The 13302-nt window shown below is 47.5% G+C and overlaps 1 protein-coding gene across 1 annotated transcript in view; it reads left to right on the plus strand.

Annotated features, from left to right (window-relative positions):
- The first annotated feature begins 2617 nt into the window (after positions 1 to 2617).
- The window catches only part of MSH5 (mutS homolog 5), an 18595-nt gene continuing 7910 nt past the window's right edge, over positions 2618 to 13302 (plus strand). The window contains exons 1-12 of the mRNA XM_008067717.2: positions 2618 to 2710; positions 3089 to 3248; positions 3784 to 3907; positions 4803 to 4883; positions 5034 to 5096; positions 6462 to 6583; positions 6768 to 6877; positions 7135 to 7170; positions 7663 to 7745; positions 8467 to 8512; positions 10816 to 10954; positions 11080 to 11142. Coding sequence (XP_008065908.1) covers positions 3102 to 3248; positions 3784 to 3907; positions 4803 to 4883; positions 5034 to 5096; positions 6462 to 6583; positions 6768 to 6877; positions 7135 to 7170; positions 7663 to 7745; positions 8467 to 8512; positions 10816 to 10954; positions 11080 to 11142 — 1014 coding nt within the window. The 5' untranslated portion in view covers positions 2618 to 2710; positions 3089 to 3101. The remainder of the gene's footprint in view (positions 2711 to 3088; positions 3249 to 3783; positions 3908 to 4802; positions 4884 to 5033; positions 5097 to 6461; positions 6584 to 6767; positions 6878 to 7134; positions 7171 to 7662; positions 7746 to 8466; positions 8513 to 10815; positions 10955 to 11079; positions 11143 to 13302) is intronic.

The raw sequence follows: 13302 nt of genomic DNA on the forward strand, positions 1-13302 counted from the left end.
GCCTGTTTCTCTCCTCCGCAGACACTCCTCCACAGACAGAAGAGCTATATTTAGTTTTTGCTCCCTTAACTGTAACATCCTATAAGGATGCAGAATGAGTCCCTGTGTGTGTGTGTGTGTGTGTGTGTGTGTGTGTGTGTGTGTGTGTATGGGTGAGAATTCCCTCCATGACAACCTTTAAACTCTGCACACAGGACCCTTTCCTACTGAAGGGAGAGAATCAAAGTAACTCTACTTCCCAGGGTCCCCTCCTGTTTCAACTGGTCAGTGTCCACCAGAGATTTTGTCCCACAAATATCTCCCCTCTGAGAGAAGCCTCAAGTAAAAGAGGACAGCTTGAAGCTCAAACAGGTTTGGCAGCCTCTTTTCTCTCCTACAGCTTTATAGCTGCCTTGTTCATCAATATTGACTTTGGCTGGCTGGCATGGCTGCCCACAGGGTATCTTGCCTTACCTTCCCAGGTAACAGGCAACGCTGCCCTCTCCTGGAACTATCTAGCAATGCCGCATGGATTTGAAGTCAAGGCTGCACCCACAAATCCTGCATCAGAAAAGTCTCCCTCTTCCTCATCTCCTTTCCCCTGCTTTTCTCTTATCTCAGTATCTTCCCTTTACTTCCCTGGGCTTCTGTTTTCACTCCCCCCCCCACCTTCCTGGGCTTGGTAAACCAGTCCCTAATCTCTTTACACCCAGATTGGAAGGTGTGTCCCTCCCTGACACTCCCCAGAGCTGTCACCAACCTCCTCCAGGTTTCCATAGTTCTATTGCTCAACAATTTGCCAGGAGTAACCATTAACCCAGCCCTTAACTCTGCTCCCCCCCCTCTCTCTCTGGAGGGGATTTTCCAATCAGTTATCACAGCCAGGTAATCTCACCCTGGCCATCTTTCCTCACCTCTTGGGTGGGTGGAGGGGAAGATCTCCTCATCTCAGGGTACCAAGAACAAAGTTGGGAGAAAGATGTTTTGTTTTTTTTTTTTTTGAGTCGAAGTCTCAAACTGTTGTCAGGGTCACTGCAACCTTTATCTGCTGGGCTCAGGCAATCCCTCTGCCTCAGCCTTCAAGTAGCTGGAACTACAGCATGTGTCACCATGCCCAGCTAATTTTTTGATTTATTATAGAGAAGAGGTCTTGCCTAATTGCCCAGACTGGTCTCGAACCCCTGGGCTCAGGCAGTCCTCTCACCTCCACCTCCGAATGTGCTGGGATTACAGGTGTGAGCCACCACTCAGCAGATTTTTTTTTTAAGTGTATATTTGAACCAGATGTGGTGGCTTATGCCTATAATCCTAGCACTTTGGGAGGCCGAGGTGGGAGGATTTACTTGAGGCAGAAGTTTGAGATCAGCCTGGACAACATAGGAAGACGCCGTCTCTATCTACAAAATAAAAAATAAAAATAGCCGCAGTGGTGGACATCTATAGTCCCAGCTACTCAGGAGGTTGAGGCAGGAGGATCCCTTGAGCCCAAGAATTTGAGATTACAGTAAGCTGTGATCGTGCTACTGCACTCCAGCCTGGGCAACCCAGCAAGACGCCATCCCCCCAAAAAAGTATATATTTGATTCTCCCTCACAACCTCCTCCCCTCCTGTCCTACACACAAATAAGCTTTAAGGAGCCAGAACTTCACTATGTTCACTGCTTTGAGTCCAACCTCTGGCCTAGAGTAGGCGCTAAAAAAATAGTTGCTGAATGTATGAATGATACCTCTCTGTCCTTAGAGGTATGTGCCCTTCAGAAGTATGGGCCTGTCCCAAGAGGGGTGTGGGTGTACTGATTAGATATACTTCTCTCTGCCAGAATTTGGTGTAATCTGAATGTTTCCACCTCCACTTGGGGGACCGAAAATAAAAAATGGGGGTCACACTCTGCACCTGGGAAACAGGCAAAGTGGAGCTGAGACAGGAGTTCTGTTTATTTCTGCTTTTTTTTTTTTTTTTTTTGAGTTGGAGTCTCACTCTGTCGCCCAAACTGGAGTGCAGTGGCCGCTCCCGGCCACCGCAGCCTCGACCTGCTGGGCTCCGGCGATCCTTCCGCCTCAGTTTTCGAAGTAGCTGGAACTACAGGTGCGCGCTACCACGCCCAGCTGATTTTTTAATTTATTATAGATGAGGTCTCGCCAAGTTGCCCAGGCGGGTCACGAAATTTCTGCTTATTTTTCTTTAAACACTCACATAACTCTTACTTTGTCAGGTACTGTTAAAAGCTCTTTATAAATATGAGCTCAGAGGACACCACTAGTTGAATTACTGTTGCTTAACTCCACTCTCAAGGAAAAATAAGTGCCTCTGGCCCTTTAAGGTCGGCCTCCTCCACAAACTTCCCCCAAAGCCCCCAGACCCCTTCCTGGGGCCGAGACTCCAGCTCCGCTTCCGACTTTCTCGCGGGCTCCACCCCGCGCCAATCAAAGTCCAGGAGCGTTGAGAGCGCCGAGGCCTGGCTGCTACGCAACGGCAGAGGGCGGGAAGTTTAAACGTTCTAGACCCGCCCCGAATGTGAATGGACCAATCAGTGCCCAGATTCCTCCGTGACTGCAGTCCGCTTCTCCCTCTCGCCCTATCGGGTCTCTATGAAGGATTGGGTCTTTCTGACCAATAGCGACGAGGCGGGCGGGGCGTGTGCGCGCGCACCCCGCCCTCGCGCTGGCGCGCCCCTTAGGCAGGCTCGCGGCGGCTGGTCAGTGGGGCGGTCTCGGGCACGTCGCGACCCGGGTGATGGAAAAGGCGGGAAAACCTTTAGAGCTGGCAGCCGCTGGTGGAGGAGGAGAGAGTCAAGAGGTTGAGGCTGTAGTCATGGGTGTAGTTGGCAGAGACAGAGAGATAGACGAGCACCACTCGCCCCACAGAGCCCTCAGACCACCTCCTTCCAAAGTACAACCTCCGCGTGACAGAAACGAGGGCGGGGTGCGCGGAGTTTCCCATAACCTGTACTTTAGCGGAATGCCTGAGAGGTCATCCCCTCGAAACGCACCACCACTGCTCTCCATGCCCTTCTCAGCCCTCAGTGGATTGACTTTTCTGCGTGCGTGCCACTCTGCCACAGCTTCCTTGGAGAAATGTGGCTTCTGAACCGCCTTTTTGTATCCGCAGATCCTCCAAGTTCATGGCCTCCTTAGGAGCGACCTCCGGCAGGACGCCGCAGCGACAGGGGCCTGGAGCATTCACGGCCAGCTTCCCCAGCCCAGCCCCAGGGCCAGACCCCGGGGAGGCTGAGGAGGAGGAAGATGAAGAGGAGGAGGAGCTGGCCCAGGTCTCTGCAGGGAGCAGAAACTTGAATCAGGAGAGGGAGATGATGGGAATGTTAGAAAGGGAACCAGTCCCTTACCTCCTAAGTGTCTATTTCTCATTCACTGAATGGAAGTGATAGTGCCTACCTCAGAGACTTGGCTGAGTGATTAACATTAAAGAAGGCACAGCATAGCTGGGCTCAGTGGCTCAGCCTGTAATCCCGTGCTTTGGGAGACTGAGGTGAGTGGATTGCCTGAGCTCGTGGGTTCGAGACCCGTCTGGGCAACTTGGCAAGACCTCATCTCTACAGTAAATTTAAAAAAAAATTAGCCGGGCGTGGTAGCGCGCGCTTGTAGTTCCAGCTACTTGGAAGGCTGAGGCGGAAGGATCGCTGGAGCCCAGCAGGTCGAGGCTGCGGTGGCCGGGATCGTGCCGCTGCACTCCAGTCTGGGTGACAGTGAGACTCCAACTCAAAAAAATAAAAATAAAAAAGGCACGGCAAACCCTACACTTACGAGTGACTCAAATATTGGGTTCCTTTCTCCCTTGCTGGACAGATCCATCTGTGTGTGCTGTGGAATTCAGGATACTTGGGCATTGCCTACTATGACACTAGTGACTCCACTGTCCACTTCATGCCAGATGCCCCAGACCATGAGAGCCTCAAGCTTCTCCAGAGAGGTGGGGTCAGAAATATGCATTTCTCTATTCTCTGGGATTGGAAGTTGTGTTTCACTCATATGTCCTCATCTGACTGCGTTAGTCTGTTTTGTGTTGCTCCAAATGAATATCTGAGGCTGAGTAATTTGTAAAGAAGGAAGGTTTATTTGGTTTATGATTCTGGATGGCTGGAGAGGTCGAGTTTGGGCATCTGCATCTGGTGAGGGTCTCAGGCTGCTTCCTCTATAGGGGGAAGGGAGGATCATGTGCCAGGATCTCAGGCAAGAGATGTAGCAAGAGGTGGGGGAGGTGCCCGGCTCTGTTTGACAGTCAGCTCTTGGGAGTAGAGGGAAAACTCACTCACACATGCACCCCCCCACCCCCAGGGAGGGCATTAATCTATTCAGGAGAGATCCACCCTCAAATGCCTCCCACTAGGCCACACCTCCTAACACTGTCACACTGGGGATTAAATTTCATCATGGAATTTGGTGGGGACAAACCCTATCCAAACCATAGCTTTGACTTGATCTGTTTTGTAGTTGCCCCCCAGAGGCTCCCTCTGTTTTTAGGAATTCATTTCATTATTCAACTAATATTTGTGAGGTATTTACAATGTATCAGATGCTGCTGACAGAGCCCTGGGCAAATTAGTCATGTCTGTTCTCCAGGACTTTACTGTCTAGTGACAATTTCCAGGGCACCCCTCTTCCCTCCCACCGTAGCACTAGTCTCACTACTTTTCTAAATCTCGTTTCTAACTCCTACCAGTGTTTCTAATATGCAGAACACCCCCTACCCTTAGAGAGGGGAAATAAGTTTTTGAGGGGGAGGAGGTAGCAAGAGGAGGGTGTGGGTTCTCTCTTAGTCAAAGATAAAGATCCTTTAACTCATATGATCTCTGTTCTCTTCTAAGTTCTGGATGAAATCAATCCCCAGTCCATTGTTACAAGTGCCAAACAGGATGAGAATATGACTCTATTTCTGGGGAAGCTTGGTAAGGACCCAGTAAGGGAGAGAGGAAAAATAGGGAAGGACTAAGGAATGGAATGTTTCAGGGGGCTAGAATTGGGTAAGAGGGAGGGTCACACACAGGCAGAGGACTGAGATGTACAGAATGATGGCCCTTTCTTTGCCTCTCCCACAGCCTCCCAGGAGCCCAGGGAGCCTAAGAGACCTGAAATCATATTTTTGCCAAGTGTGGATTTTGGTATCTCCTTCCTTTCTTTTTGCTCAATCCCCCATTCCAGTGTTCCAACCTTTTCTTCTAACGCCACTCACATTATCAGAAATCTCCCTCAGCCTTATCCTAAGTCTCCTCAAGATCTCTGCTGCTCCCTACCCCTTAATAATTTGTAGCATGTTGTGAAGCCTCTGCTTAGCCATGCTTAGGGATGAGGGCCTCCTGACAAGAGAGAGTGATGCCGGGCTCGGTGGCTCAGCCTGTAATCCCGCCCCTTTGGGAGGCTGAGGTGAGTGGATTGCCTGAGCCCGTGGGTTCGAGACCCGCCTGGGCAGTGAGACCTCATCTCTACAATAAATCAAAAAATCAGCTGGGCGTGGTAGCGCATGCCTGTAATTCCGGCTACTTGGAAGACTGAGGCGGAAGGATCGCTGGAGCCCAGCAGGTAGAGGCTGCAGTGTCCGGGAGCAGCCACTGCACTCCAGTCTGGGCTACAGAGAGAGACTCCAACTCAAAAAAAAAAAAAAAGAGAGAGAGTGATAACACTTTCCGGGCAGCTTTGATTGTTGGAATTTTCTCTGTTAAGCCAAAGCCATTAATCATATGCACTCACAAAAAAGGTACTACTTCAGTGACCCTGTTGATACATAAGGCACTTCCATAACCTTCCCGAATTTACAATAAGGTCAGGGAATGTTACATCCTAATTAAATGTTAAGACACTTGTGTTTCTAGTTCCTGGTTTTTTTTGTTTTTTGTTTTTTTTCAGTTGGATTCTCACTCTGTCAGAACGGCTGGAGTGCAGTGGCATGCTCACGGCCATCACAGCCTCGACCTGCTGGGCTCCAGCAATCTTTCCACCTCAGCCTTCCAAGTAGCTGGAACTATAGGCGTGTGCCACCACACCTGGCTAACTTTTCTGATTTACTGGAGAGACAAATTCTTGTCAAGTTGCCCAGGCTGGTCTCGAAGAAAAAAAGGCAATCCTTTCACCTCCACCTCCCAAAGTGTTGGGGTTACAGGCGTGAGCCATTGTGCTCAGCCTAGTTCCTCTGTTAATATAATTTTTAAAAAACTCAAATCCCCAATTCCAAACATATCTTAGTCTCCTGAGCCATTGATTTTTCTCAGGTTGTACTCTCAGGCAAATAACCTTACAATATATGTAGAATAAAAAGAGAATTAGACTAAGAGTGAAAATTTGGTTCTTGCTTCAGCTTTCCATGAACTGCCTGTATGAGCTTGAGCAAGTCATGTCATCTCTCCTGCCTATATTGTTTCATTCTTTTTTTAAAAATTTTCCTTCATTTCTTATCACTGAGTCACTCTTTGTTTCGTTCTTAAAATGGGGTGAAAAACTCGGGCTATAATACCTTTGCCTCCCCTGAATAGGTCTGGAGATAAGCAAACAGCGCCTCCTTTCTGGAAACTACTCCTTCCTCCCAGAGTCCATGACCGCCACTGAGAAAATTCTCTTCCTCTCCTCCATTATTCCTTTTGACTGCCTCCTCACAGTGAGATGGGTCCTAGAGGATGAGGGCTGGGAGGTGGCAGGTTGGAGAAAGGCACAAGAATCCCAGTCCTAGGGTTGAGTTCTGGGAAGTACTTGCTCAGCCTTGGAAAACATTAGTTTCCTGGGGTTGTGCAGCCCCCAGGACATTAGGATTGACCCCAACTGCACTGCTGATCCCCTCCCAGGTTCGAGCACTTGGAGGGCTGCTCAAGTTCCTGGGTCGAAGAAGAATCGGGGTTGAACTGGAAGACCACAGTGTCAGTGTCCCCATCCTGGGGTTTAAGAAATTTGTGTTGTAGGTGATTTCGCCCTAACCTCAATGAAAGTAAGGTGGGATTGGGAGGGGGAGGACTGAAAAGTAAGGTGGAGATGGGATAAGGGTGTGGGCAGTGACCCAGTGTGTAAAGTGCTCTAGGACACACAAGAGAACCTGTGAGGATGCGGAGTTCTAGGGAGACTGGGATAATATTGGGGGGGGTAGGAGGTGGAGCTTTGGAATGAACTCAGACCTCTCATACTCCAGCCACCTTCCTGCTTGTTTTCTGTCCTCAGGACCCATCTGGTGAGCATAGATCAAGACACTTACAGGTAAGGAGGTGGAACAGGCTGCTGTCTCTGGAGAGGGAGAAGGATTAAGTTTAATGCTCTAATAATCCTAATGAGGCTCTAGTTTCCCTAATCCTGGGGCTATTAAGATCTCTCTCCCTGAAGGAAAGGGAAGGGGGTTGGTGTGAGGGGAAAACAGGAAGAAAAACACAAAAGTATCACCTTCCTTTTCTAAAGGGAGAAACCGTAGCACAGAAAAATGAGGGACAAACATTACATCAATACTTGATCAGGCTAGGCGTGGTGGCTCACTCCTGTAATCCCAGCACTTAAGGAGAATCCCAGCACTTAGGGAGGCCAAGATGGGAGTTTGAGACCAGCCTGGGCTACATAGTCAGACCTTGTCTCTATAATAAATTGAAAAAAGACTTGATTAGGAGGATATTCATAAACTCCATTCTATTTCCTCAATCCTCAATTCCCATTCCCTTCAAAAATCCAAGTTACCCAAATACCTCCATTTCTCCCTGACAGTGTTCTACAGATTTTTAAGAGTGAGTCTCACCCCTCGGTCTACAAAGTGGCCAGTGGATTGAAGGAGGGACTCAGCCTCTTTGGTAGGTGTGCCCATCCTTTGTCCCAGACTACAAAACCCTGCCAGAAAAGCAGTTGGCTCCACAGATGTGCTCCATTCCTCTCTTTCTCTATTGCCAGATGTCTCTTCCACTCTAGTCCAGCTTTCTTATCCTCATTGTACTCTCGTGGAACTGGAGAGTCTCTGTACCTTATGGTTGTACAGTGTTGTTTGCATATCAGCCATTACTTTACCAATTCTATGTTCCTTTGGGTTTGTATGAATGTTTCTACTAGTTGGGAACCAGTTAGGGACTTTGGGAGGCCCTATGTATAGAAGAGAGTTATGTAACTGCACAGAGTCTTTGTGTTTGATTTGCATAGAGTATCTGTTGCCTCTGGTTTTGGAGTGTCTTAGGGACATCATCCCAAGTATCCACATGGTTTCACTATGCATATCTCAGTAGGTTGTGTCCAGTTTTTACATATGTGTGTTGGGCTCTGTGAGTCTTGACTAGGCCTGTTTTGTGTATTTTTCTCGCGGAGTGTTCCCGTGAGTGTCCATCCCTTCCCCCATCTCCTGTACAGTAATCCCAGCTCAGATCTGTGGCCAGCCGCCAGCTTTGGCTGCCTTTGTGTCCTGTATCTGGGCCTCCCAGGTCAGCCTCCCCAACACCAGCACCTCTGACCTGGATGCTTCGGCTTAGACACATACATTCTGTTCCCTACCCATCTTGTAACGAGTTCACTCCCTACCCCTCACAGGAATCCTCAACAGATGCCGTTGTAAGTGGGGAGAGAAACTGCTCAGGTAAGTGGGTCTCACACATGCTACACACTAAACACATGAATTCTATGTACACACTACATACTCATGCCTATTAATAGCAGTATACAGGCTATCACGCACCACCCCATTTAGTGGTAATAAAACAACTGCCATTTACTGAGGACTGGATAAATGCATTTCATCCTTACTGGTTTCCCATTTTTTGTTGTCAGCAGAAATATACATATACCCATCGGTGATTCACATACTTGCACACATACAAGCAGCAGAAACACAATCACAACATGCTAATGTAATATGTGGCAGTATATTTAATTATAAAAAACACACTTCAAGTTTCTCTAATGACTCTCAAATTTTGGAACTCCATATGTATAATGTTAATTGCATATCATGTACCTGCAGTTTTCATAGGCAGCTCAAACTCAGAGCATCCAAACTAATGCGCACAAGACCTGTTCCTTTTCCTACATTTGCTTTCCTGGTTGATGGCATTACTGGCAGTACAGCTTTTCGAGCAATAAATGTGAATTGATGCTTCTCCTCCACCTCTTACATTCAGTTATTCACTAAGGCCTATTGATTCTATCCTGAAATGTCTCTCCCAATCATTCCTTTCTCTCTTTCCACTGCTCTAGTTCTGGCCATCATCATTTCTAACCTGGAGCATTGACTATCTTCTTCACATTGGTCTCTCTGCCTCTAGTCTCTTATTTTTCCAATCCATACTTAATTCTAAAATATCTCATTCCAAAATAGAGATCTAAGCATACCATTACACTTTTAAAGTACCTTAAGTAATGGCTGGGCTCGGTGGCTCAACCTGTAATCCCAGCATTTTGGGAGGCCGAGGTGAGTGATTTGCCTGAGCCCACAGGTTTGAGACCAGCCCAGGCAACTTGGTGAGACCTCATCTCTACAATAAGTAAAAACATTAGCCAGGTGTGATAGCATGCACCTGTAGTTCCGGCTACTTGGAAGGCTGAGGCAGAAAGATTGCTGGAGCCCAACAGGTCGAGGCTGCAGTGGCCGTGAGTGTTCCACTGTGCTTCAGCCTGGGCGACAGAGTAAGATTCCAACTCAAAAATAAATAAATAAATAAAAATAATATACATAAATAAAATACCTTCAGTAGAAAAAAAATAACATAAACCTCAGTAGGAGCCGGGCTCAGTGGCTTAGCCTGTAATCCCACACCTTTGGGAGGCTGAGGCGAGTGGATTGCCTGAGCCTGCGGGTTCAAGACCCGCCTGGGCAACTTGGCGAGACCTCATCTCTACAATAAATAAAAAATGAGCCAGGCGTGGTAGCATGCGCCTGTAGTTCCAGCTGCTTGGAAGGCTGAGGCGGAAGGATCGCCAGAGCCCAGCAAGTGGAGGCTGCAGTGGCCGGCAGTGGCCACTGCACTCCAGTCTGGGCGACAGAGTGAGACTCCAACTAAAAAAAAAAAAAAAAGAATAAGATACCATCATTGAAACTCCTTAAATGTCCCTCCTCAATATTTTTTCTCTACAGAGATCACCATTATTATTAATTAAAGGCTTATCATTGCTAATGGAACTGTTACATGCTTTCACAGAAAGAACACAGAAAGAGGAATATCTGTGCTATTATCCAGAGACACTTCCACAGCTCAATACAGATATTAAAATTCATACTGACTCACCATCTCCTACTCAGAGGGAGCTGCAATGTTGGCACACAAATACCTCAACACACTGCTTTCCTTCTAAAATATTGACAAGTTCCATTACATATCCACATGGAATGACACATGGTCTTATCCATCAAAACCATGATATACAGATACGCACATCCAGTGATTTTCAGTAGATACAGGTATACACGCCCACATGTATAGGACACTGCAGTTGCCACTGCATTTCTAGAGCAAGTCACAGATACATATTGCCACAATCCCCAGGGACTGCAAAAACACACATTTTGGCAAATTGAGATCAAGACAATGATGAGAACAGATGTAATTTCTTTTTTTTTTTTTTTTGAGTTAGAGTCTCATTTTGTCGCCCAGACTGGAGTGCAGTGGCCTCTCCTGGCCACCGCAGCCTCGACCTGCTGGGCTCCAGCGATCCTTCCGCCTCAGCCTTCCAAGTAGCTGGAAATACAGGCGCACGCTACCACGCCTGGCTCATTTTGATTTATTGTGGAGATGAGGTCTCGCCAAGTTGCCCAGGCGGGTCTCGAACCCGCGGGCTCAGGCATTCCACTCACCTCAGCCTCCCAAAGGCGCGGGATTACAGGCTGAGCCACCGAGCCCGGCCAGATGTAATTTCTAGTCCCTCTATCCTATTCCTCATTTCCAGGCTGTGGTTCACACGTCCAACTCATGACCTGGGGGAACTCAATTCCCGTCTGGACGTTATTCAGTTTTTTCTGCTGCCCCAGAATCTGGACATGGCTCAGATGCTGCATCGACTTCTGGGTCACATCAAGAACGTGCCTGTGAGTCCAGGTTTGGGTGCAGGGAGTTAGGGAGGAGGCTGAAGGCCAATATTGGATGTTGGGCTTCTTGAGGGGCATTAGAATGCAGAAGGGAAAACAGTAGCTATCACTTTGTCTGACTGTAGCTGATTCTGAAGCGCATGAAGTTGTCCCATACCAAGGTCAGCGACTGGCAGGTTCTCTACAAGGTAAGGCCTTCCTTCTTGAATCCCAGACATCCAGATTAAACTCCTAAGCCTATGTTCCAGATCCTCTGTACTATGGATACCCTGTCTAACTTTATCTCACCACTTTTTAAAAACTATATATTCAGAAAATGTAAAAAATATTTACGTGTCCCTCATGTGTCCACCAGGCAGCTTCAATACTTTGACTCATGCCAATCTTGTTTTATGTATATCTTATCCCACTGCCTCCTCTTTGGATATTTTGTTTTTATTGTTGCTATTTTAGAAAAAGTATCTCACTCTGTCACCCAGGTTGAAGTGCAGTGGTGCAATCATAGCTCACTGCAGCCTCTCACTCCTGGACTCAAGTGATCCTCTTGCCTCAGCCTCCCAAGTAGCTGGGACTACAGGTGTGTGCCACCATGCCCAGCTAATTTTTTTTAACTTTTTTTGGTAGAAACAGGGTCTTGCTATGTTGCCCAAGCTTGTCTCAAACTCTTAGCCTTAAGTGATTCTCCTGCCTTAACTTCCAAAGATTACAGGCATGAGCCACTGTGTCCAGCCCTCTTGGATTATTTTGGTGCAAATCCCAGACATTATATCATTTCATCCATAAATATTTCAGTATGAATTTTTTTTTTTTTTTGAGTTGGAGTCTTACTCTTGCCCAGGCTGGAGTGCAGTGGCACGCTCCTGACCACTGCAGCCTCGACCTACTGGGCTCAGGCGATACTTCTGCCTCTGCCTTCCAAGTAGCTGGAATTACAGGCATGCGCCTCCACACTCAGCTAATTTTTTAAAGTTTATTGCAATTTTCAGTATTTCTGTATGTATTTTATCACTGAGTAACCAAATAGTAGATAGACAACAGGAAGTTTTTCTTTACCGAAATTTCTGGCTAACAAATGAAGAAAAAAATGATAGATTTAGGCCAGGTGCAGTGGCTCACGCCTGTAATTCCAACACTTTGGGAGACTGAGGTGAGAGAATTGCCTGAGGAGTTCAAGACCAGCCTGGGCAACTTGACAGAGACCTTGTCCCTACAATAAACCAAAAGATTAGCCAGGCGTGGTGGTGTGCGCCCGTAGTTCCAGTTAGTTGGAAGGCTGAGGTGGAAGGATCACCTGAGCCCAGCAGGTCAAGGCTGGGGTGGCCATGAGTGTGCTGCTGCACTCCAGCCTGAGTGACAGACTCAGACTCAAAAAAAAAAAAAAAATAGAGATTTAGAATAACACTACTTTGCAACCCATAAAGAATTAATGGATTTAGGTATTAAACATCAGGACATTTGCTAACATCACAAAAAAGGAGACAATCAGACATAGCAGATATTACATTCCTCTACTTATGGAACAGTATTAGAAAAAAAAGGCCAGGCGTGGTGGCTCAGCCTGTAATCCCAGCACTTTGGGAGGCTGAGGTGAGAGGATTGCCTGAGTCCAGGGGTTTGAGACAAGCCTGGGCAACATGGCAAGACCTTGTCTCTAAATACATCAAAAAATTAGCTGGGTGTAATGGTGCCCACCTGTGGTTTCAGCTACTGGAAGGCTGAGGCGGAAGGACCGCCTGAGCCCAGCAGGTCAGGGCTGCGGTGACCATGAGTGTGCCACTGCAATCCTGCCTGGGTGACAGAGTGAAACTCTGGCTCAAAAAAAAAAAAAGAAATTTACAGATGTGAGCTACCTTTCCTGGCTCTGTCATTTTTATTTTTGCTCAAATTTTTCTAGCTTTCACTGGGAGTTCTTTCAGGTTGGCTTTTTTTTTTTTTTTTTTTTTTAAGAGATTGAGTTGTCTTATGTTGCCCAAGCTGGTCTTGAATTCCTAGGTTTGAGTTATCCTCCCACCTCACGCTTCTGAGTAGCTGGGACTACAGGTATGTACCACCATGCCTGGCTCAGGTTGATTTTTTATATGCCCTTTTGACATGGCCCCCCAATCCTTTGTGTGTGTGTGTGTGTGTGTGTGTGTGTGTGTGTGTGTGTGTGTGTCTGTATACTTCTTAGGGGTTTTTTTTTTGAGTTGGAATCTCACTCTGTCGCCCAGACTGGAGTGCAGTGGCCGCTCCCGGCCACTGCAGTCTCGACCTCTGGGCTCCGGCGATCCTTCCACCTCAGCCTTTCGAGTAGCCGGAATTACAGGCACGCGCTACCACGCCTGGTTGATTTTTGATTTATTGTAGAG

Source organism: Carlito syrichta, unplaced genomic scaffold (genome assembly GCF_000164805.1).
Source record: "Carlito syrichta isolate Samal-C Ts95f unplaced genomic scaffold, Tarsius_syrichta-2.0.1 Scaffold309736, whole genome shotgun sequence".
In the NCBI taxonomy this organism is placed as follows: domain Eukaryota; kingdom Metazoa; phylum Chordata; class Mammalia; order Primates; family Tarsiidae; genus Carlito; species Carlito syrichta.